Source organism: Xiphophorus hellerii, chromosome 5 (assembly GCF_003331165.1).
Source record: "Xiphophorus hellerii strain 12219 chromosome 5, Xiphophorus_hellerii-4.1, whole genome shotgun sequence".
Classification (NCBI taxonomy): domain Eukaryota; kingdom Metazoa; phylum Chordata; class Actinopteri; order Cyprinodontiformes; family Poeciliidae; genus Xiphophorus; species Xiphophorus hellerii.
The window spans coordinates 15912427-15939084 of NC_045676.1; the positions used below are offsets into that span (position 1 = coordinate 15912427).

The 26658-nt window shown below is 37.8% G+C and overlaps 1 protein-coding gene across 1 annotated transcript; it reads left to right on the forward strand.

Moving 5' to 3' along the window:
• The first annotated feature begins 1967 nt into the window (after positions 1 to 1967).
• On the forward strand, positions 1968 to 26605 carry usp53b (ubiquitin specific peptidase 53b). Its single transcript, XM_032563518.1, has 17 exons — positions 1968 to 2472; positions 5300 to 5485; positions 5766 to 5926; positions 6768 to 6860; positions 6976 to 7110; positions 7301 to 7414; positions 7600 to 7682; positions 8420 to 8525; positions 10565 to 10711; positions 10948 to 11097; positions 11197 to 11365; positions 15649 to 15771; positions 15875 to 16592; positions 17223 to 17284; positions 18879 to 18954; positions 19990 to 20807; positions 20947 to 26605. Exons 2-17 carry the CDS (start codon positions 5386 to 5388, stop codon positions 21021 to 21023), a joined length of 3132 nt encoding a protein of 1043 aa, XP_032419409.1. The 5' UTR covers positions 1968 to 2472; positions 5300 to 5385; the 3' UTR covers positions 21024 to 26605.
• Positions 26606 to 26658: the final 53 nt, after the last annotated feature.

The window sequence follows — 26658 nt, forward strand, 5'->3', positions numbered from 1 at the left end:
CGGATTGCACATCTTTGTCTCTTTCACATAAATGTTTTAGTGGGAAAGAAAATATTGCACATGCCTTCCAATCTTTAAACATATAAAAATGTTTCCGGTTGTTTTTTGTTCTCTAGCAGTCCCTGTCACTGATGAAACTGACTTGGACTCTAAGATAGTTTACATAAAACCCAATGAGGGCATCAACAAATTTACCTGATATTGATTCATGGTTGATTTTAGTTCTCACATCCCATCCTTTTGTTATTAACTAAGTGATTAACTCAGTTCAATTCATTTAATCTTAGTTTTTACCAAAAATGACTTTGATTCAGATTTTTTGCAGCCCTCTCTGATCCCCACATATGCAAATGTGCGAAATTTACAAAACATTAGAGTTTCACATTTAATTATATTAAGACCTAAACTTTAATGAAAGAAATGGGGGGATCTGTTGAGATGACAACCCTTAGTTCTGCACCACGGTGCTGGGTATTATGGAAGAGTAGCAAAACCAAACCACTGATGTAATGAAATTTGTGAGAAGTGTGTCCCACTCAATAGATTTAAATACAACCCATGCAAAATCAAAACATCGATCTTCATTCTCCATGCAATCTAAGTGCACTTGAGCTTTATTTAAAGAGAACTTGGCAAATAATTTAGCCGTTAGTGGGTTGACTAGGCCTAACCCAAACTGTACGCAAATAAGAGTAACACTATCCCAACATGTTTTTACTCAAGAAAAAGTAAAAGGTAGCCATCCAAGAAATTGCTAAAGTATGAGTAAACAGTATTTTATATGGTTAGTTAAGTTGTGAGTAACTGATAATAACATTTGATTTTATATTTAAACATGACAGATACAAATATTAAGTTATTTGCGAATTCTGATATTTAAAGACTACAACAATTATCAAATTCGGGCAGAAGAAACACTTCAAAATTTTCTCTGCGTAGAAGTCATAAAACAAATACAGTAGGTGGGGTATAGATGTTAGAACAGGACAAGGTACTTCTAATTATTATATCTACTGTTTATTATATTTTCACTTGATCTCAAACGGCACAGCAGGCTCACCAGATAGCAAATAACAGAAAAATTAAGTTGGTGTATAAATAAGTTGTCTCACTTCAGCATAAGCTACAGGTGTGTTTTTGGTGAAAACATCATTGTTAAGGGAAGGAAATTTTATTCAATTACGTAAAGAAATACTTCATAATAACTTTACCCAAGTAAGGGTAAAAAGTATAGTGTAATAAAGTTAATTCTAGAAGCAGATTTTTCTTTTTCAAGAAGTTATTCAAGTAAATCGATCATATTTGAAAAGAAAAGTTGTTTTGCAAAACTATGTTAGTCGTAAAGAAAACCAAAAAGAAACCAAAGAAAATCACATCTAGTTTTCCTGGTGCTTCAGAATTATACAAAACTTTCACATAAAACCACAATAAAATCCACAGATGAAGCTCCCAGGGTTTTGTTACTTTTACAAGCTACTGTGTTTATCTGGTCATCACTTTTCACCTTTTTGTATCCTTGTATTTTAGGGAGAAGCAACAAAATCTGTTTGAATAAGACACACAGTTCAGCGGGACTATTGCTGACTGCAGCTTGCATCAGCTTCTTTTAGTCCTCCTGTCTCCACTTATAACCTGCGAAGCTCTGCAGGCTTTCCCTGCCAGGCTCTCCATCTGCCCCATTTTTTCTTTCTTTTTTTTTTTTTTTTGCAATACCCTCTTGCTTACTGCAGCATCAGAGTCCCTCAGATATTGACAGTGCACATTTACAAATTTCAAAAGCTCAATAGAAAATTGTGAGAACAGATCAGTGTCTTTTGCACTTTATGTATCTTATGATATACATTTTAAAAAAAAGCAAGTTTATTGCTCTCATTTGTTTATACCTGTTATCCACTTCAGTTTTTCCCTTAAAATTTGAATGTTGATTTGACGTTTCACTGAGAGCATCTCCACCAAACAGGAAGGGGTTAGTCCCCACAGTGCTGCATGATTATGAAACCAGTGCGGTCATGTGATGTCTTCTTTCATCACCATCATGACAAGTTGGAAGTCTGACCTTCCTCCGGCACTCAGTTTTCCATGCAGGGACTGAGGATTGCAATGGAGCGGCAGTGCACTTGAGGCTACACTAGGGGCGGAGTTTGACCTCTCAAAATTTCAAAACATCACTAATCCGCGTTGGACATTCTGGCACAGGCCAAGCATCGGTACAGCATTTTCAGAAGAAAAAAAAAAAAGGAGAGAGAGACATTTCGTTTCCTACACGGTCGGTACCACACCGAGGCTGGGGAAGGAGGAGTTGAGAACGCTGCACGGATAGTACCGCTACATGCACCCCGGATCCCACATCTGCAGTGATTTCTGCCCGGGTTTGTTGTCAGCATTCCGGGAAAAAGTCGCGGGATTTGGCGCGTTGACAGCTGGAGCGCCCTGCAGACTTCAGTGGAAGAGACCCGACCGCCGCTGTTGGAGGTGAGCGCAGTGGCGTTTGGTTGCCTTACTGGAGGCAGAAATGCAAGTTGCGGCATATTTATTTCTGGCGGTGTAGCTGAGCAGGAGCTGGACAGTATCTAAGGGCTGTTCTAACACTAGGAGTAAGAATCATACAGTGGCAGCGCGCTGGTTGAAGCTTTTATGAGCTTAAAAAGCAGAGAATTAGAGGATCCGATCATTAAATCTCGTTCAATAAAGTATGCATGCCCCCTGCTTGAACCAGAAAGCAAAGATGCTCGATTATCGGAAACATTATAGGCCTTTAAAAGCGTCACATGGTAGGTGCTTAACACGTAAAGTAATACTAAACCATTTGACTTTCTGGTGGACATTGGTACACAAAAGATAATAATAAAACAGCTTTGATTAAATTAGATTCAGCATTGCTTAATCTGATTTTGTGCTGCTTTGTTGAGCTACATATTTATATTTGATCATACTTACGTAATTTGAAGTTTGTCAAGTAACTTTCTATTATTAACCCAGCCATTTATTCTAACCATGCACTATAAAAACTGTTGAGTTAAAACCAACCTAGTCCTGAGTAAAGTAAGTATCGATTCAACACAGATTATAAGTCTCGTATAGTTATTTTAACCACCCCAATGTGTTAAAGTCAATGATTTTTATTTATAATACTGAGAGTGAGATGGAAAAAAAATCCATTAACATGCATTACTAAAAAAGTTAAATAAAATTATTTTATTTTTGGCTTATTTCTTTATTTAAAAGGATTAGAAAAATACCCCAAGATAGAACCCCCCCTCCAAAAAAAAAAATAAAAAATGTATTGACTATTAAAATTAAAAAAACGAAACTCATAAAACCACATAAATTAGCATCTCAGAAAATATATAGAGCATTTGAATTATTTTTCCTCTTTACTAGACCCACATTGACTGCAGATATGGAGTCCAAAATAAATAAAAAAATATGAAAGTGGTTCAAATATGAATTAGCTTAAGGATGTCACAGTTAGATTATTACCTCCTTTTTTTAGTTGATGCTTTTCCTATTAACATATTAGTTTCTTTAATATTTGGAACATGTAGGAAAAAAGTAACATTTTAGATGGGAAAAGTTAGGAAAATATTCATTATTATATCTTGTTTACTAAAATCTGGTATTTAGTGTGTACACAACTGAAGTTTACTGTTGCAGGTTAAAGGCTAATGTAATTTTATATGAACAACCTTGTTCTTCACTGTGAACTAATGTCCTAAGAATAATACAGACTTCAAGATTATTATACAACATTATTTTGTCATCTTGGTGTTTATTATTTGACTCTGTTGAATCAAGTTGTTGCATTTTTCACAATGGAGGTCTGTGATTAACGATGTGCCTTCTTGTAGCTTTTTCTCCTAATCCAACACAGTCCCAAACAGCATAAGCCAGGAATTTGGGTTAAGAAATATCCCAGCTGTTTTTTGTGTGGTACAAGTACCACTAGAGGCTGCCTCTAGTGGTTTTCTGGATATCAGAGATTATTTTGTATCAAATATTTGTAAGATAAACACAAAGCGATGTAGAAACAATGAAGTTTGATAGACAGTAAGATATGTTGCCCAAGCACATTGATCTTTCCTTTATAAAAAATTCTTAAGAGAAGCTGAGAAAAATATATTTCAAAAATGTCTAGTATGAAATGAAGCAATCAAAAAGAAATGTGTGCAAATGGCTACTTAAATTGTGTTGTATTTTGTTTCTGAAGTCACAATTTCAATTAAGGAATGACATCAAACCCAACTTAACTGTGTTCCAATCCGAAGTTCGAAATGCAGAGGGATTTACTAATTGATTATGCATACTGACCAAGCTTGTGACTGTTAGCAATGTGAGCTACTAATAGTGTATTTATCTGCAAATGTCCAAATGTTGGCCACACCTTTAACTAAAGCTGGTTAAACAGTACTGTGAATATGAAAGATTGAGTGAAATACAGATCATTAGGAGAACAATTAAATTGCATTTTATATGCAGTGCGGCCATGTTGGATTTTGAGGTTGGGAGTTGACTCAGACTTTCCCACTTGAAATTCCCACTGTTCTGTTCAGCTCCACAACTAGTAGCATGGCAACATCAACTTCTAAATAATAATGGACCATCCATTTGAGGTTAATTTAAAGTCTTACAAGCAGTTAATATCATGCAAAATGCTGTATAACGCTCTTAGCATGTTAATTTAGGGTAAATCTAAATTACGTGGTCTCGGGGCGTCACCAATGACATTCCTGTGTGAAACAACATTCTTACCCTTAAACAATCTCTCAAGCAAAGCAATGCAAGATTTGAAAAAATATAATACTTAAAAAAAAAAAAAAATCATATAAAAACAAAGAAGAGCATACATTTTCCAATTTAGGCCAAACTTTACATCCTCGGATGTAATTTCACGATCAAAAGCATCATCCTCAAAGAATACAGGGATAAAATAATATGCTTTAGGGTGTTCAGATATCATAATGCAGCTTTTACCCTAAAAGAGGAAGTTTAAGAGCAAGCTGCATGATTCAAACAGTAGCAGACAAATGTTGAACATGTCATTGAATGTGAGCACAAACAGATGTTGCTAAAAAGGAACCAGCGTCTATTTGTGAGCAAACTTGATTTCTTTAAAGTTTGAAAGCAGAGTTTTGAGCAAGATCCATGCATTGTCTGTGAATGAAGATAAGAAATTATTAGTGCATGATGTATGTAAACCTAAATTTGTGAGCATTAGTATGCATTTTCTTCCCGAATGTACTGCTGTCTTAGAGTTTAAAATTTGTTTAAATGCAGCCCAGCTCTTCCTCTCCTCCTCCAGCTGCTGTTCAATGCCCAGTAGCACGTGTCTTAGGCTGCCCTGTGGCTGATCCTGGACATGCTTTCCACGAACCGCTGTGGAGGTGCATGGGGGTGAAATGGATGGAGTCAGTGGCCACACCCAAGGACCAGCTCCCATGTTCCAGCATGTCCGGCTGCAGCAAGTCTCCTGCCAACTCTGGAGAAGGTTGGTGGCAGGGATTCCTCTCACAGACCGCCAGACTGGTGATTCATGTTACTGACATAATGAACTGTGTTGAAGATGAACCGGATTAATCGTCTAAGGCCCCTGTCATGTCACGAATCAATTGTCTGTTCATGTCACAGCAATGAAAGCCCTTGCTTTACAGAATGCGTGCACAATCAGTGGGTGTCATCCTTCCAGGATGAAAACACTATTGGATACAGTACAAAAGTGTTTCTTTGTACCTCACTACAAACAGGATGCAAACAGAGTTTTTCTTCAGCTGCAGGTTCTAACTCCATGGCATGGGTGAAGAAGTTCAAAAAAACCGGAGGAGGCCTGAAGAAGTCCTACCAACCTGGGAGCATGGTGTCCCTCGCGCTAACTAAAGGTCTGCTGAACGAGCCCGGCCAGAACAGCTGCTTCCTCAACAGCGCTGTTCAGGTGAGAATCAGCATTCATGATTTTTTTTTTAACTCCCACATGGAGTGAGTTTAGCACTATTTGATTTTTTTCAATATTGTTTTAACGATGAGCCTGACTTGCTGCTGAATTCCGCACACACCAGCAATTCAGAGGTAATTGGCCTAAAAATTGCTAGCAGCTGAGTGAGCTGCTGTGTTTTGTGTTAGAGTTGTGTGGGTTTGGCTTAACTTGCAGGCTTTGTTCGCTACACAAAAGCTGAGACACACCAATCGATTGGCCAGTGTCTAGAATCAGCTCAGCTTCAGCTTCATCAGCCGGCGTTGCCAAGCAGTCAGCTAGAGACAAATATAGTTAACTCTATCAAATGAACCTATGAATAGCAGTTCAGAAATCACTGAAGTCACAGTTTGTAATGCCTGCAAGAGTTTGGGTTCAAAACAACAGACTTATTAAGATTTTTCAAGGAGCTGAATTAAGAATAAAAAAAAATACAAACCAGGTGGAAAGGAAAAAACACTGATGTCAGGAATTTAAATCCAAATGGACAAAGAATAGAACATATGAAAAGTTTGATTACTAGCGTGGTCAGACACTGCTGTGGGATGGCATCGTATTTCTTTATCCGCCAGTGTGGGTGTGTTGGTCAATTAGGTCCCACAAATGTTCAGTGGAGTTGTGGTCAGGACTTCAGAGAGACCATTCCAAACAATTCCCTTGCAATTTCTAGAAACAATCAATTAACAAACCTGTCTTCCAGTCAGAAAATTGTGTGACTAATCTGTATTGTAGCAGTGCTTTCAGATTTTTGAATGAAATATTTTTTATTTCCCACCATTGATCTAATTTTGAACCTTCGCAGGTGCTTTGGCAGCTGGACATCTTCAGGAGGAGCTTGCGGCAGCTTTCTGGCCACTTTTGTCTCGGTGATGGCTGTATTTTCTGTGCATTAAAGGTAAGGTTATTTAAAAATCGAGACAGAATAACGTTTAGTTACCTAAGGATTTTACATGTATTATTTTTTATTTATCTCAGATGCATAAATATTTCTCACAAAAAAACTCTTTCAGAGTATATTCAACCAGTTCCAGCAGAGCAGAGAGCGAGTCCTGCCCTCTGACAGCCTGCGAAACGCCCTCGCTGAAACCTTTAAGAACGAGCAGCGCTTCCAACTCGGGCTGATGGACGACGCTGCTGAGTGCTTTGTATGGTGTCATTTTGGCTTTTGTTCATTATAAAATACTAAAATTCTCTTTGGTATTTCACTTTATATCTAAACGTTGGTACAAAAGACAACAATAATTGTTTAGTTTTATTTTTAACATAGCGTATTGGACTTGTGTTGCTGAAATTTGACTGGTATGTTTTTAATCTACTCCTATTTTGCACAAACAGGAGAACATCCTGGAGCGAATTCATTTGCACATAGTTTCAGACACACCAACCGATGCGTGCTCATCCAAATCCTGCATCACCCATCAAAAATTTGCTATGATGCTTTACGAACAGGTAAGTAAAGTCAGCAACAACATGAACTCCTATATTGTACTAAATTCTGTTTTGAGTGAACCAAACACTGTGTAGAAAAACATACGAAAATATGGATATTGTTACTAAATGTAAAATTAGTCTCCAAATCTTTTATGTAATCTGTACATGTACACATTAAAATAGTGACATGCTTTGTTTCACAGTTTGTGTGCCGCTGTTGTGGTGCATCTTCAGATCCACACCCTTTCACAGAGTTTGTTCATTATGTATCGACTACGGCTTTATGGTGAGTACAGTAAAATATATTCATACATTTTCATGCTTTAACCATTTGAAAGCAAAGAAAGTTTGATTAAGAGATTACATTTTTAAATCGTGAAACTCTACTGGGTTGTTGTTACTTTTTGACACAAAAAATTTAATCAAATGTTTAATAATGTCTAATTAATATGTACGTATATTATTACTATATTACTTCCAAGCTTGTCAGGGAAAAGCAGTAGGCTCCTTATTACAGCCAACTAACCAGCAGTGCTCAACAGAACTGTGTTACTTTACAACTTAAACTCCGGCTACTATGACATTTTCTTTGGTATCCCACCAAGATCACTATCATCTGTCATAACAGTATAAAATAAAACTACTGTAATTTTCAAGCCATTACATTTTAAAAAAATATACATAACTTGATTCATGAAACCCTGCTCATGCCTACTGAGAGCACTGTTATGGCAAATAAAACGGGAAGAATACACATACCTATGGAGAGTGAAAAATGACATTTTGTTGTTTAAGAAAACTATATATTTTTTCTTTCTATACGTGTGATTGCAATATACTTTAGCATGTTTATTTATAGAATGTGAGTTTATTTTAACATTTTCCAACAGTTTTTACACCCCATCTATAAATGATAAAGATTATAGAAATAAGTGAGATAGCATAAATGTTTCTGAGATGTTTCTGTGAATTAACCGCCAACAGACTATAATCTACAGACATGCCGTCTGTCTCTGTGCTCAGTCAACAGGTTGACCGGACACTGGGGAAGAACGAGCGTCTCAGGTCAGACATGTTTGGGGAACTGCTGCAGGCGGCAAACAGCACCGGTGACCTCCGAAGCTGCCCTGTATGTTATGCTTATTTTTTTTTCTTTTTTGCCTTTTTAAGAAAATATGTTTACAGTCATATTTATTAAATTAGAATATGTTCAGATGAGGCTGGTTTGTTTGATGAAAAGTATTTTATGATCTTATTAAAATAAATTTTTATTTCAGTAACTCGATTCTCAAAATGAAACGCATTAATTTCTTCTTTCTTTTTTGCTTGCAGCTAATGAAGACACTGCATTTAAAATTAGAATGTTACATCAGACCAATAAAAAAAAAAAAAACATTTTATGGAGAAATCTGGGCTTAATGAAAAGTATATTTAAGACTTGCTGAAAGGTTATTTTGAAAACGTACTTTTAATCTGACTAATTAGTCTCCTCAGACCTGAGATTCTAACTTATTGATTATGACTGCATGATTTAATGTGAGATCGCTCCGTATGTTTGTATTTTTAGATGTTGAGTCAGACATTCAGCTGAATTAAAACATTAATGAAAGCTAAATATTAATAGTTAGATTATCCGTTTCACATGTTCGTGGTAACATAAGGCAAACACAGAAATGATTCTTCCAGTGGTGCAGAGTACTGTCAGTGTTTTCCACCTTAGTGAAACTCAAGGACTGAAAGGACACAGTGCAAAACTAGAATGAGGATAGAAATAGTGTTAAGGCTTATCCTTGTTTTTTTCTCTCATCTGAATTTCCTCCCTTTGCTTCCCTTTCAGCTTGTATTAGCTTAGTGGACCTTACTGCTCTGTTCCCATGAATCTTCCTGAATCTTCTTCAGGTGCAGAACGCTTCTAATGAAATGGGTTTGCCTATTCTTTTCTGCCTTTTCTATCCTCTGTGATAGAAAAGGCAGAAATTTAGTTTTCAAATATATATTTGATCTCACGTCAATGGAGCAGACATCCATCCATCCATTTTGTACACCCTTGTCACTAGTGGAGTCAGGAGGTGTTGGTGCCCATCTCCAGCTAACGTTCCGGGTGAGAGGCGGGGTTCACCCTGGACAGGTCGCCAGTTTGTCGCAGGGCAACACAGAGACAGACAGGGCAAACAACCATGCACACACACCTAGGGAGAATTTAGAGAGACCAATTAACCTAACAGTCATGTTTTTGGACTGTGGGAGGAAGCCGGAATATCCGGAGAGAGAACCCACGCATGCAAAGGGAGAACATGCAAACTCCATGCAGAAAGACACCAGGCCGGGAATCAAACCCAGAACCTTCTTGCTGCAAGGCAACAGTGTTACCAACTGCACCACTGTGCAGCCCATGGAGCAGACATTAAGTTGTAAATCTATGAATTACACACTGTTTCAATAATGTCCTTCATTTTTTATTTGTGGGTTTCATCTGGGAGATTACCTTTAAATATCAGATAACTTGTGATCAGAAACTGCATGACCAACTGAGGGGGAAGCCAACGTCCTGAGCTGTCGGAGTGAGGATGCATGGAATATGGTGTGTTTGGAGGTGGAGGCTAAACAGTGCAGCATAACTTATAACTGGCCTGCAGGAAATAGCGACACTGCTGCTTTTGTCAGCAGTGGATCGATTGTTTGATGATTCAAGTATGCATGCAGCTTAGAAACTCACAGTAAATAGACTGCTGTGTTTTTGTTTTTGACTACTACTTAATCAAAGTGGACATCCGGATGACAAAGCGGTTGTTTGAGTTAGGGTTAGTTCATATGTTTTAAAGTGAGATCCTGTGAAGTCATCTGCAATAGTTCCAGAAGTAGAAAGTTCCTGTTTCTATATTGTGTTACAGTTGTTGAGCCTGTCAGTTGTATCTGAAAACCGCAGAAACATATCGTCTTTGAAGTTGTTGGATGAGTCTAACAGACAATCTGGCACAAAAAACTAAAGCTAACTGTTTCCTTGACTCTTTTCAAAACGTGTATGTAAATATGTGCTTTCAACAGTATTTGAAATAAAACAACACTTCCTATTTGTGAATCCAGTGTTTCTGTAGTGGAAGCTGATTTTTTCCCCCTGTCGATACATTAATGTTACTGTGGATGTCTTTGTTGTCCAATGTTTTGCAGAGTGACTGTGGTCAGAGCATCAAAATCCGTCGTGTCCTCATGAACTGTCCGGAGATCGTCACTATTGGATTTGTGTGGGACGCAGAGCAGTCTGATCTCACGGACGATGTTATCAGGTCTCTTGGTCCACGTTTAAACTTGTGCGGGGTAAGAGCTGAAAAACCAACTCCCACTATGAAGTGCTTGTAAACAAAATATAACAAGCTTGAATTCAAGATATGAATGTTAGTTCCACAAAACATCATTGATCCTGGTATGTGAGAAGGTAACAATTTTTCGGATGAGAGACCCATATGTGTAATTTTACATACAAACAAACATAAACTTGAAAACTCAGTGGATTTAACATCTGGCTGAGAGTGATCAAATATACCGTCTTTCAGCTTTTCAACCGAGTCACTGATGAAAACGCCAAACGCAGCGAGCTACATCTGGTGGGGATGATCTGTTTCTCCAGCAAACATTACTCAGCTTTCGCCTATCACACCAAATCTTCAAAATGGATGTTTTTTGACGATGCCACTGTAAAGGAGGTTAGGATGTCTGCCATTAGACCTTTTCAATCTTTTTTTTTATGACAGTCCCTTACATACATTCCCTTTTCTAAGTTTTTTTTTTTTCTTGTTTACTAGATTGGATCCAAATGGAAGGATGTTGCTTCAAAATGTGTCAGGGGACATTTCCAACCTCTTCTTTTATTTTACACCAATCCTGAGGGGAGTCCAGTTTCTAATGAAGATGCACCAAGACAAACCACTATGTGCCCTCATTACAAAGCCCAAGTAAATGGAGATGTGACCAGTAAGAAAGTCTTCCATTTGTTAGCATGACTGACAAAGACACTTAAAACATGTGCTTTTTGTTCTTTCCGTAGCTGAATGGTATTTATGTATTTATCATCACTGATTTGACCTGACACTTTTTGTGTATATTAGCAAATTATGATAGATTTTAATCCAGTGAAGTCAATAGAAACTCAAAAATTTAACGAGAGTCACATTCCTTATTTTTGGTATCTTCAGTTTTAGAAGGATTTATAATGATGATTGAAAGCGACTCATCAGTTTTAGAGTAAATTCAACCATCATCCCAAAAACACATCAACTTGATACGACATTCTAATTACCATTGTTTCTTAATATTACAATAGTTAAAAAGTAGCATAACAAAAAGGAAGGATTTGCTGTAAATAAAACCATGAATGCAAATGGATTAAATTAGTCTAATATCATTTTTATATGATAATTTCTATTTATTATGTATTCATTTATTTACTTTGTTATTAAAATTAGCTAACGTTCGGAAGAGCACAAATATCCAGCTAAACATTTACTTATTTCTAATAGCAGGCAGGCAGTATGAGCTTGAGATGGGATACACATGTAGTTTCCCCTGTGCATGTATTGTGCAGCTGTATAATTCAGAGTTAAAGTATCCTTGGTGATCTTTGACAGTTTAAATATTCCTGTCTTTCTTTCACAGCCTTCTGCTCATGTCTGTCATAACACATCAGAGATGATGCATTTAATGAAAAAAGAAACAACATTTTTTAACGCCCAGTCACAAGTTTTAATAGTAATTTTGTTTTCAACTTACTATGATAATGATGTACTAATACTACTGCAGTCATTAAAGTCAGTAACCATAAAAGGTGTGCAAGAGCATAGCACTGCTTTGCCTAGAATGTCCCTCATGTCCAGTCTTATGATCTCCCCGCTTTGGCTGCTTTTCAACATATTCTAATCTTCCACAATTTAATGTTGACACATAAGCTACCACTAAAATTGATGAAATGAAGCTCTCTGTGCAGAGTGTCTTTCTGTACACTGATCTTTCCAGACATCATTAATGAGAACAAGGAGTTGCTAGAGGTGAATTTCTCTTTGTTTTGTTCTTTTTAAATACTGACCAAAAACAAACATTTAAGTGCCACTGAGGAAATATTCCTTTGAACTGATTCTGCATCAAATACAGAAGTGATTCTGCTACAGTAATGGTTGGGATTGTGGCATAAAGCTCCCAGAGAAAGACTTTCTATCCATATCTGATGGCCCAGACCTTGCATGAGGATGATGTCTCTGTTGCACGCAGATTACCACCCACGCCTAGCCCCTAATCCCCGTTCCTGTGGCCAAACGCGTCGCTGCTCTTACTCCTCCCCTTGATGTTTCAAACATTTGCCTCCATTATTTATCAGCTTGGTTATTTTTTAGGAGGTGGTGGGGGGTGTTCTCGCTTGGATTGCTTTGCTTTTATGTGTTGCCCGGATATTTTGGCATGGGGAAGGATTCTTACTTTTGTAACAGTCAGGGTGAGTCAGTAAGTGATTGTGGGTTTTTCACAGGAAATAAAAACATTGTCTAGCTCTCTGTATGCTGTTAATCACAATTCTTTTCTTAAATTGATCACATTCTGCTAAAGTTTACATTTATTTGTTTCTTTAATTTGCTCTTTTGTCCATCATTACAAATGAGGAAATTGGTCTGACTGGCTCATACTGGAGTTCTTGCATAATTGGGGCTCTGCAGTAAGTAAGGAACCATGATGCATTTGTGCATTAGTTAATTACTTGGCAGTTGTTAGGCATACAAAAGTAGATCTGAGTCCAAAAGGACTTTTCTAAGGAGCTTCCTAAATATCAGCATCAGGCTACATAATAAGATGGGAATTTCCATCAGTGCTTTAACATGTAACAGTAACACACGTAGTTTTCCTTTTTTCCTTTTATTACATCTTTGACAGAAGCTTTAGGTACAATTTCGCTCATCTGTTCTCAAATTATCATCCTGTGATGTGTTTTTTTTTGACACTCTGATCAAGGGCCTTTTGAAAGTTGCAATATTAGCTGAGTAAAAATAGATGCAGCTGTAAACGGCGTCAGAGAAAATGATTTAATTAGGAGGAGGTGAGATGTGAAAGTGAAAGACAGCAGCTGTTAGATGTAACACGCTCATCTGAAGGCAGATGCTCGCAGTTCATGTTGTCGCTGCTTCCCTTCGTGACCTGCTTGCCAGGCGGAGGAAACACACCGCGGGCTTGGCAGCCGAGGCAGCGGAGGTGTGTTTTATCAAAGTTAATGATGCAGCATCTGTTCTTTTCTAAGACTTTGTTTTGTTTCCTATTTGCAGAAGGATGGAAGGGATGGGAGATGGGATGGTGATCTATAAAACTGAACGTCTGTTTGAGCTACTTGTATATTTGTCATGACTGACAAATTCTCTCACAGGAGTGGCACACTTTCATAAGACTTAACCGTCATAAAATTAATTGAGTTTAAAATTTATGTTGAAACTACGTAATCATGTTCCTTATTTTGTGGGGTTTTTTATGTTTTTTTTTTTTTTTCATAAGACTTCACCACTTTTGACAACTTCTAAAGTTGATCTTTTAGAAACTGTGATGAATCAGTTTATTAAAGACAAAAGTTAACACATTACATCTGACCGGCAAAAGTATGTGAACCTAAAAGCGGAAAAATCCTTTCAAATCCTGCATTTTTAAGTTTAAGTCTGAATTTCTTGTTGTTGCTCCACATGCCTTCTTTTACCCCTTTTCTGAGGTGCATCTGAGGGCAAACTCAATTTTGTCGCTGTCGCTTTAAACTCAAATGAGCCATTTCACATCTCGACACCCTTCAGGTTGCCGAGCGCTCCACTCCATCCTGTTCAGCCATTTTTGTAGTTTGATAGCAGATGTGTCAAACTACCCAAATGTTTGAAACATCAAGAGGAGGAGCTTCTAATTCCCAAATTGATTAAAAGACGTTAACAACAGAAGGAAAAAATGGCAAAACCAGTTAAAAATGTCAACGCAGTTCTGTCCTTCATGAGCTAAAAGCTAACACACAGCACTAACTTAAGCAGAAGTCATGATGCTACTGCTGTCAAAACAATGTCCAGGATGTCATATCAGCACACAATAAATTCATGTCTAGAATAAAGCTTGTCGTTTTAGCTCTATTTGAGGTTGCTGCTTTGCTGTGTCATATTGTTTTAAATTATTTTCAGTAAAAACATAAATGTTCTGTGAACCTCAGAGGTTCATCATCAAGAAGACCAAACACTGCAGATAGAAGGTTGTGAAAAAGAAGAAGTTGAAATGTTATATTGGTTGAGAACATCCAGCGCTCACAGAGCAACACAAGAAGAAAGTGTGAGGCTGAAAATGGCTGCTGCTGAGGTTCAAATCCAGTACAAGAGTGACAAATAGAAAAAAATAGCGCATTGGTCTTTTTATTGAACAATCGTGAGTCCAACCATAAACAACTCATGCAGGTCATTTATACTTTATCGGACTTCTAACTTGATTAATATTCAATATTTTGCTTAGTGACCATAGTTTCAGGTGGAAATATTTATCATGGTGGCATACCAGTTTCTGTTTTTGACAGCTTAAGTGCCATGCTATAATTAATTGTAACTCAAATATTTCTGATTGCATATTTTGCACCTGCATCTGATATAAACCTTTCTCCTTTCTTTGCTCTGTCCCCAATTTTTATGAGTGTTGCTGGCATGAAGTTCTCTATTTATTTACACCATGCAGAAAATCTGATGGTGATTAATTGTGGAAAATACTTCAGTCAAAATACAATTGTGGCTCAAATCCAGTTAAATTTAAACAGCCTGTGCTTTTCTTGGCAGCCAGTTAACATAGTGTCTCAGAAGTAAAAAGATTTATTAGTAAAATAAATGAAATCAAAATTTAGGGCTGGACCATATATCACAAATGTATTGCCATCACAATATCAGTGTGTGCAATATTAACAAACTGATATCATCGTAATTATTGGCTAATATACTCCACTTGCATTTTACATGTTAATGTAAAATGGAGCTGGAGTCTTACAACATCAGATACTCACACTGGACACAATTAACATTTTGCAAAGGTCACAGAGTGTCAGAAGCACAGATGAGAAAAGACAGAAGAAGAAAATCATATTTCACAACTGATATCATTGTGCCAATATTTACCAAAATTATTGTCAATGCAAGATTTTCAAATGTTGTTCAGATTTACTTTAAATGCAATATATTGTTTGTACAACTTAAACTTATGTTCTTATTGTTTTTCTTCTTCAGTGAAACATCCTTTTGGCAGCCCTAACAAATTTCAGGATCCCTTCATGGAAAATCTGCAAAGACCAGTTGAAACATCAAAAAAGGACAGGGGACATCGGAGAATCGAGCCTTCACAACACAAAGGTAGGCTCCATGGATAGCAACATTAAACAAGCTATGAGGATAGGACAGTCTGAATGTCAGAGCAACGGTCAGGCTATTAATGACCTTTGTCAACCATCTTCAGACATGACGCATACAAGATCTTCATCTCCCCCAGAGAATGGGCCCCGGCCTCCTGTAGAGAAAATAAAGAACTCTCTGCGCTCTGAGAAGTCATCAAATCAAAGCAGAGGATCTCAGGAGCCCCATGGACAGTCATGCAGTGCACAGGGTGGGGGACACATCAGAAAGACCAGCGTTTCCCCAGGACGCAATGAGCAGGGGGGCAGCCACAAACACTGGGAAAAAGGAGGCAGCGGGAGCCAAAATAGGTCAAAGTCAACTTGGAGACCCATCAGGGAGGTGCTGAATGTAGACACGGTGCTGAATGAACTGGAGCAGCGACGGCAGCAGCAGCAGCAGGACAGCCCGCGGTGCAGCAAGCCTTCTTCCCAGGAGAGAGCGCGCACAGAAGCAAGCAGAGAGCGCGAACACACAAGAACTAGAGAGGACCGGAAACAGAAGTGCTTAATGACAATTTATGAGGACGAGCAGCGGCACGAGACAGAGAGTCACAGCTCCGTGGAGTCAGAGAGCAGAGCGGGCCAGCAGAGAGGAAGCCGACTCAAGGCCGTTCCCAAGACTCTGCTGCGCAGCGACACCTGGACCATTCAGAGGACAGAGTCGGGCTATGAGAGCAGCGATCGACTCAGCAGCGGCTCTACCAATCCAGACTCACCTGGGGTTGATGGGTTTGGGCTCAGACCAGATCAGAGGTTAACACCTGAGATCCTTTTACAAAGGTAAGAGAGAAAATTGTCATTCTGGGGCGGATTTAGTTTCACAGAAAAGTACAGGCATTGATTTGACTTCGAAAGCAATACTAAATGTAGTAAAAAAATAAGCAGTAATAAGACATATACACACTCAACAAGAAAGAAAAAAAAATGCCTTCATGCTTATGAGGTGGTAAGAACAAGAAGAAAGTTCTTTCTGGCCTGTACATTTCATGTTTAACAAGAACTCGAGTGCAGGATTCCTGGGAGGTTCTCCTTGGTCCCTCACTGCAGCATTTGTTACATGAACCACTTCAAATTTTCTGACAAATTACACAATAGCTCTTAGACAAAACTCAATTAACAAGCATATGATGTAAGAACAAAATGATGTCCTTTTGAACCAAATATATGAGTAGGTGCAATGTTTATATTTAGAGTTAAAGTTAGAATCTGCATCCTCTGGAGAAAAAACATGCAGACTGTTGTTCCAGTAATGTACTAAGCACGCTAAAACCTATTCTAATATGCTAAAGCCAATATAAAATGTCCACTGTGTAACCAAAAAGGTGCTCATTCACACACACAGTGATGAAAGAACAGTGCTCAATAATCATTGACAACTCTCAGTTTTCTTATGTCCTCTTATTTTTTCAGTCAGCTGCATCAAAGGGAAGCCAATGCAAAGTCAAGTATGACATCATCTCTTTCCCACAACGGTAAGCCTGAAGGTTTATTTTGCTTCGAAAGGGTTTGGAGCTGAGTAAAAGTCCCAGCTGATTTTAAACACAGTAAGGAAAACCACAACAAAAGCATCAGAATAAAGCAGGTCTTGATCGGTACTGATCACTTTGCCATGACCTCCTTCCATTTTCTACCCCTCTGATGACTATTAAGTACTGTATGTCAACCTACCTGATTGCATCTCAAAGTTCCTCATAGTACAAGTGACTAATCAGGTTTTCCAGCAGCACAATTCCAACACTAGTTGGTATTATTAGAGAGCAACATTATTGTCTTACGTAACTTTTCCAAACTTTTTTAAGGAGTTTATTCTACATGTTTTATTCTGAAAATATGCATTTACACTATTAATACATTTACATCCTACTTCAATGGCTCCATTTATTACTCTTTCATTTGCTTGTTTAATGCTTTTCTTCTGTGGCAGGTTTTCGTTCTTTTTTTCATCCGTTCACAGAAGCCAAACAGCTTTCTTCTGGTGTCTAGTCAGATTTAAGAGACATCAAGTTGAGCTAGAAGTAAATTGGTGAAAAAGGAAGCCAACTAATAAAATATGCCACCAACTTAAGATGTAAAACAGACCTCCTGATTTAAAATAGAGCAGAGCAGCAAATGTTTGGCAGGAAAAGATGAGTTCCTTTTCTCATCTGTAACTCATCTGCAGAACCTTGTGGAAAAGATTTAAAGCAGAGAAACAAACACGTTCGTTCATTTAGTCTGATATGTACAAGTAAGATTTGCTTTCTGTGATGTTTAGACAGCCTTATTTTCACTCCTATTTTTTAAGACTTGAAAGTTTTAGTGCGATTTACATTCAATCCTGACTGTGTTTGTGTAACAGAAGATCGCTGAACATCTGGGTTGATTTCTGTGCCTGAACTTGTTATTTAACCTCCGGCCTCTGTCTGCCCGGCACTGGCATTAATCTGATGATAATCCCACAAAGCTCAGATAGCGCAGCTGGACATGGTCGCCGACATTGTCATAAATAGCATTCTGTTGCACGTACTGTCCTGCTCTATCTAAATGAATCAAGAGGCTATGGTCCCTTGCAAAAGCAATGCCCAGTATTTGAATCATCCTCTAAAGGGTTAAGTTGAAAACAAATATATGTTTAAGTAAATGTGCTTTTAAAAGGCAGTAAGTCAGCATCAGGGCATCTCTTGCTGTTGACAAGTCGGAACATTGTGTCTTAGAATGCCCTGCTGCCACCTAGTGGACATAAAGAATACAGCATTTACTTTGTGCGCGCCTATCTTACAGTTATGTAAGCAGATCAAGCTCAAATGTTTAAACTGTAATATTTTTGATATGTTAGACCAAAGGTCACACTTATATCTTAGGGGAGCTCTGAGTTTATTCTCAGAATTTTGCATATTTTAGATCAAAATTCAGAGGAAAAATTAGATTCATTCCAGTCACTAATCCTCATTTTCATTCATGTCCTTGTGGTTATGAACAGAATGTACCTCTGATGGAACAAACCCCTCTGAAAGAGAATTTTAATCACAAATATGTTTTTTTGGTACATTTTCATTCCTTTCTTTTTAATTTTTCTCCCTTTTTTAGGTAAACATCCAACTAAACCTCAGGGGAACCACGATCAAGTTTTACTTTCTCAACTAAAACGCAGTCCAAGTTCAAGGTAGTGTTCTTAAACTGATAGGTTTTTATTTTAAAAAATGTGTTGGTAATTATCGTTTATTTCTAAATGATGACTGGCTTTCACTCGTGCAGGTACAGTTAAATTCAACTGTGGACTCTTCCATTAGGTCTTCACAAGCCTTTATTTACAGCACTCATTGTTCATGTCATCAGTGCCTTTAATGATGGTTAAAAAAGCCATAAAATAAATAAATGTTACTGCAGTTGTGTCAACACACTGAAAAACCTTCAGAAAAAAAACGACTTTAAGATTAAATGGAAAGAACAGCTAAGAATCATCATAACCTTAATATTTCCCATAAAATATTGTGTTATAATTATAGAATATCATCTCACTGTGACCTTTTTAAACTGACATGCAACCAGAAGGCTATTAAAACGATTCAAATTTATGTTGATCAGAAAATGGACAGACAAAAGCAAATATTTCAGTTTATGTTACTGTAAAAAGCCTTAGAACTCTTGTTTAACAGAAATTCCAAAAAATATGTTGTGGTGAGATGATTAGGAGGAGATTTGTTATGCTGAAAAGCACAGACTAATTAAAACTGCTCTGGATCATTTTAAGGGAATCACAGAAGTATTCATGTTAAATAGAGGAAGAACTGAATAAAACAATAATTACAGGCTGAAGAAAGCTTTTTAATATCATTGAGTTAAACAATGGGTAAGCTTGAAATATTTTGCCAAGAATAATGGGCAGGTTTCAGTCTGTAAATACGCAGAATAATTGCAAAGTACTCGCCGCTTTACCCGCAGCAACGGTAATCACTGTACAGTGGTGGAATACAAATAGATTTTTATTTGTTAAAAACTAATTTAATTGAAGTAAATTTTTCTTTCACTTCACAGTAATGAAAAACTTTGTGATGGCCTGTTATTTAAAATCATACAACAATCCAAATATATACATGTGTTTAGTTTTAAGATGACAAAATATGCAATTACTGGTGAATTACAGACACATCTACATGTCTGTATTAAAATGTATTTACCTGCTTTTTCTTTCTTGTAGACAGAGATCAAAACACACATCTAACACCTCTAGGAAAGCAAAGGGTTCAGAGAAGAGCTCGACCGGTTCAGAGAGTCGGCAGAGTGAGCACCAGGAGCCGACTACCTACAGAGGGCACGGCGGGGACAACACAACCCCGAGACACATCACAAAGACCAGCAGCTCTGAGTGGAACAGCTCAGACGATCTTGTTCTCTCAGAATCCGAGGACAGAGAAAGCACTTACTTATCCAGTAATAGTGAGGCTGTCACCTCTGACTCCCCGTGCCCTCACATTGACCTGCCGTACCACCCGCCTAGCAGCGCGACAGCAGAAACTCAGCTCGGTGCAACTGGGTCGCCTCACCTTCAACCCAACCCGCAGGCTTCTTCGCTCCACGGCGAAGCGAGCCACGCTGCGTTTCGCCCCCGAATGCTTCAGGAGCCCTTTCCATCGAGCCCTCGCCTCTCTCCCTCGTCCTACATCAGCCCCAAAAGGAGGCCTGACATTTCGGGCCTCCGAACCTTTTCTGACGCGAGCTCAAAGTCGGGCTCGGACCCAGAGAGGAGCACTCAGTCGTCATGCGAGAGCGAGGAGAGACTGACGGGGAGCAGAGCGGAGGAGGCGGCACAAGCTCCAGAGGTTTCCCTGACGACGTACTTTAACGTGGACAACTGCATGACGGAAACGTACCGCCTCAAGTACCACAACCAGAGGCCTCTGGTCCTCTCTGCCACAGTGCCAAGGACAGCTGCTGAGAGTGAGCGCAGAGATAACAGCCACACACTCCCCAGTGACGCACACTCACATGACGTGCCAAAAGCCCGACCTGAAACAAGTAAGACTTAGAAAAACTATTCAAACAGAGCGAAATAGCTACATAAGATAGTTTTCTGTTATTCTGATCAGCATATGCCCAGAGAACTTTCATAAAATACATTTTTAACAACAGAGATCTCATCTTTCTTTCTGCACAGGCCATAATAGCAATAAACCCACTGCAAAATGGAAGCCAGTGACAGCCAAAGGACTGGATGAACGAGGTTTTTTATGAGTGTTGACTTGGTAAGTTTTGTTTACATGGACGGACAGTACGACTGGATGCCAAAGAGTTTACAGAATGGAAAAATGTTCAGATGCCCCCGACGTCTCCAGACTGGGTGGAATTTATTTATGCAAGCTTGTCACATAAATACAACCTTCTTCTAAATGCTGTAGTGTGTTGTTTGACAGATTATCAACTATCGCGTGTATCTTCCACTGTCCCGTGGTGTTGTTAAGAAAATGAAATCTGTTTTCAGTTTGCACAAAGCGTTGTTTAGTTTTTAGTTATTTTTATGACACATCATGGCAGCTTTATGTCATTTAGTCTTATTGGTGGAGGAGCTCTGCTAAAGTGCTAAAGGCGGGACGAAGCTCAAACAACAGGGAAGGCCAAATGTTTTCATACCCCTGGCATATTTAGATTTAATGATATTTTTAATAAAGATGTTTGTTAGGAAATATGAACAATAATACAGCAACAAGAGGAATATCAATTTGAAAAAACAAAATAATAATTTACCTTTTATTACAGATACATTATTTTTTATGTTCCCACTAGTATTTTGACAATTTATTCCTGGTGTTGAACTCCAAGTCTTGGAGGATTAAAGGCTTCCTGGCATCAGTCTGATCTCTAACTAAATATTCTCTTTCAAATTCAATATGTTGGTAAAATTAAGAGTACTAAATTTGTTAGGGGTTTAAAAACTTTGGTATCATCTAGACAATGGGGGAAATATTTGATCCCCTGCTGATCTTGTTAGTTTGCTCATTTGCAAACAAATGACCAGTCTCTAATTTATTTGGTAGTTTGATTCTAGTGTAGAAGGACAGCATGTCAACCCGAAATACGTAGTTACTAACTAGTTGTGTTTCTGCTAAGGGAAGTAAATGATTGTTCCTTCAATAAATTAGAATTAAACACTGGGTGGACAAAAGGTTGTTGGCAGTTGTAGCACTAAGGCATATTTTTTAGTTGGTCTCAAAGTCCCCACTCATCTCAAGGGACTTTGACCCGTTTGGCCATGAAAAAAAACTCTTAATTTTCTTGGGATCTTGGCTTTTTCTCAGCAAGTCAAAGATTCAGCTCCCACCAGATTTTACTCTATAACCCGAATGTAATTCTTCTTTAGCCACTCCTTTGTTACCATTGCTGTATGTTTTGAGTCATGTTTTGTGGGCAGCACCGCAGTGCCATTATTAGCACTGTTGTCTTGCAGCAAGAGGCTGGGGATTGCATGGAGTTTGCATGCATCTCATTGCACGCTCTCTGGGTAATTTGGCTTCCATCCAAAGTCCAGTGAAAAGCATGGCAAGTTAATTGGTCTCCCCCCCATTGCTCTTAGGTGTGTGTGCATGGTTGTTTGTCCTGTTTCTGTTTTCTGATGATCGACCGGTGACCTGTCCAGTGTGCCTCACAAACATTGACTGCCACCCCCTGCAATCTAGCAAGGATTCCATAAAAGAATGGATTTCTTTATAAAGACACCCTCCACTCTGTCATGTCATCATTTCTAAGTCTATGCAACTAAATGCTTCTTGATGATGGTCTCGAAGCTCATTCCTGCCTTAGGCAGATCTACTGTCTTCCTGATGTCCTTGGAGAGCTGCTTGTCCTGCTCCTGGTCAAGGACAGGTTGATATGGAACAATCTGATTCTACAGTCAGGTGTCCTTGATACACACAAAACATTTAAATTGGGATTATTGATAACTGTTATTGATTAACTGATGGATTTCTGTCAAATGACCCTACAACCCAGAATTCTACCTTGCATCCTTTTTTGGATCAAATACTTATTTCACCCAGTGATGTGGCAATCATTAATAAAATCTATATAAAGGTTTTGGCTAATATTCTGTCTCCACATTAAAATAAAATTGCAGTTAAATTAAAGACTGTTCATTTATTTGTCAACAGACTAACATGATCAGAAGTGGATCGATATCTAGAGGTAAAGTTACAGATTATCAACCAGATGATGCTGAAATCTGTACAAATATTTTGCGAAGAGGGACGGATCTGTGTATTAAACATATTTTATACAATTGTCATATTTTTTCTGTAGAATAAATCCTGGTTTAACTCAGCAACACAACTGTCAACATAACAGCGGGCAATTCTTTTTTTTTTTTTTGTCAGAATCTGGGCAGCTCACTAACTTTATGCACACTGGGGATTTTTTTACTGTCACCAGATAACATATGCTGCAGCAGTCACTCATTGTAAGTTACTGATTTGTTATCATTTATCTGATCTTTTGCAACATTTATATGTTAATGAATGACTGTTGGCTGCCCCAAAGCAGACGGCCTCCACTGCTGTAAAAATTTACCAGAGAAGGTTCTGGTTTGGTCTTTATCTTTATAGAAATAATAATGAAAAACACTTTTGGTTCATTAAAGTGTAATTTTGCATGACTGCCTTCAGTTTGTGGTGATTCATAAAGTCATATTAGCTTAAGAATCTGGAGTTCAGTAGCAGGGGCAGCCCTCAGGCTATTCACTACAACTTTTCGTTTGTCATGCTGGTTCTTCTAATACATTTTTCTGTATTTTATCTTGTCTTCCTCCTTAAAGAAATCCAAACAAATCTATATTTGTAGGTATTTTCATAATGTACCGGACACATCTGACATCATTACTAACTCTACGGCTCAACACACTGGTATTCCTGTTCAGAACAGTGATGTTGTGAAACCTGCATGTGGCCTTTATAAAACATACTAGCTGTATGTGCAGCATGAGCATGAAAATGCTGGACTCTTGAGTCATCTTAGCATTATAAGGGATTCTATCTAATTGTAAGGAATCAATTTATTAAATAGCAGTTTGTAACCATAACTGATCTGGGAAGTTGAATGGTTTTTGTTTGTTTTGTTTTTGTCTTTTTTTTTTTTCTTCTCTTGCTCGCACAACAATACAGTCTGTTGTTTATGCATTTGAAAACAGTTTTCTGGAAATCTACTAACTGACCAGGACAATATGCATTCACCAAAAATTATTTTCAAATGAGTCCCAATGCACATGTGGGTGTTTTACATCTGTGTAATGTGTTCATTCTCAACATTTCCAAGAACATATAAAAATCTATGTTGTTCTACTTCTAGATAAATATATCTATAGATACATATCTTTTATGCTCATCACAGTGTATGGTCTTTTCCTACACATTGTGTCATTTATGTTTTCCTTTATTTGCTTTTATCTGTTCTTGGTAACCTTTGTTCAGGTTATTTGTTCCATGAGTTCACTGAAGCAGTAAACCTGTGTGGGTGTGTGTGTGTGTGTGTGTAATGTTTATGCTGTCAAATACTAAATGATAGCAGATTCATTGTGGGAGCTTAGTCATTTTAGCAGAAATATTTCCGATTTTCCCTCCTAGTGATTTATTGTTTTATTGTTCAGAATCTGATTCAAGAAAACAGCTTTGGTTGCAACCTTTTGCACTGCAAAACTTTAAAAAGTGAAATTTCACTGGCTTTGAACTAATAGGTTACTTATTGTACTGCAGTTATGATCAATTGTAGTAATAATGTTGTCTTTTTAATTGATTTACTGCACATAGAAATTATTGTTTATTGGACAAGGTCAAACAAAACACAGATAGTCGTCAGAGTACATAGATGTTTTCCTTTTTTCCATCTCTTTTATTTTTTTCCTTGTTCTGCTTTACATTCTGAATGTTGCGTCTTTTGTTGTATCAGCTGTGCCTTGACATCTTCAGTGCAATATGTCTGTTTTCCTTGTCTCTGTTCAAATAAACCACTTTTAGGAAATAACGCAGATAAATGAACAGACACATTTCAATCTACGGTGTGTTGCAAAAGTATTTCTACCCGTTTAGCCGTTTGCAAATTTTGTTGCATTACAACCAGAAGCTCAAATGTACCTTATTGCCATTGCAGCTGCAAGTATTTGGGGGAAAGTCTCCAACGGATTCACACTTCTCCATGTAGGTAGTTCAAATTCAGATTAAATAAGAAAACATATAAACTGATTTTTAAATCTATCCACAGATCCTTAATGGCTCCAAGTTTTAATCTTTTTTAAAGATTATTATCTTGGATTGTAAAGGTTGCTGACCCATGTTTTAGGTGGACCTCCACCTAATCATGCACTATCTTCAAGATGTTCAAAACCAGGATATCACTTAATTACCAATTCTTCTTTAAACTTCTTCACAACTTTCTCAATGACTCGTCTGATGTGTTCCTTGGTTTTCATGATGCTTTTTGTTCTTTAAGGCTCTCTAACAAATCTCTGAGGCCTTCACAGAACAACTGTACTGGATTTTATTTAAGATTGAAAATCAATTTTTTACTTTTATGTCAATAACGTTTTTTTGTCTTCTCCACAGTTATGCACTACTTTGTGTTGGTCTGTGCCATAAAATCCAAATGAAATACATTAAAGTTTGAGGCTGCAATGTGACAGAATGTAAAAGGTTTGAAGCTAACAGGCAAATTACATTTAGTTGTATGGAAACAATTTTAAAAGCACTTTTATTCTTGGATGGCTACAGGCATAACTGCAAGTAGCAAAATCACAACGTTGACAAAGTTTGTTAACTCTAAAAGTGCAGAGAAGAAATCTGCAGCACTCAACTCATTTCAGAGGTTGGTGCTAAATCCTAATGGATAATAAATGCATTTTGTTTCTTACAGTTTAATCACGTTATTGTAATTGTTAGGTGCATCTTGTACTCATGGTCTGTAGTCTTCAGTTAAAGACATCTCCTCCTGAGTCCCATGCAGCCTGAACCAGTCCAAGATTGTTTGAGATCCTAAGCAGGATCTTATTATCAAGCCAGAATTCACCTTGTTATATTTCTTTAACTAGACGTGATACATAAATTGTGGAGGCGAGGTTATTTATCCCACTAATCGACTCTGTCATGTCTGGAGCACAAAGTTTCAGTGTTTTCTAATGATTAGTTACGTTTCACATGAAACATGATTCCTGCGACAATATAGTGTGACTATAAATAATGATAGTTTTCTGCTGCATACATAATAATTCAATCAGCCGGTTCTTTCCGATGTATAAAAATTAAATTAAAATTTGATACTCATAAACCTTTGAAATAAAATTATTTTGAAGTAGGCTCTTTATTGACAAATGTAGCTAAAAATGTTAAGTATGTGTGGGAAGCCAAGTCCTGCAGAGGAAACCGGGGGAGCTCTCCATGCATTGATAGATGGTGTTACTGTGAAACATATCTTTTATCCTGTGTTTTAAACACACAGAGACATAATCTAATTACCCTGTTTAGCATCAACATCAACAATCTGGGGCTAAAGAGGACATTTTCCACATTATGTGACAGCTCTTATCCGATCTTATCCAGGCTTTTGTGTCCACTGGTGTTAGTCATCAGATAACATGCAAGAGTTTCACTGGATCTCCCTTCACGCCTCTGTGTATGTGGTCTTCTCCATTAAGCTGTTGATAATCCACTGCATGCTTTCTGACATGTCCAGTTGCAGATTCATTTGAAAAATGCTATTGTTAAATCTGTCTACACTTTCTACTTTTGGAGATAATATATCTTTATTTTTACTTATTGTTGAATAAAGTTTTAATTACCGCACCACTCCTATATTAGTCACCTTCCTGTGTTATGATTGCACACAAAGCTCACTC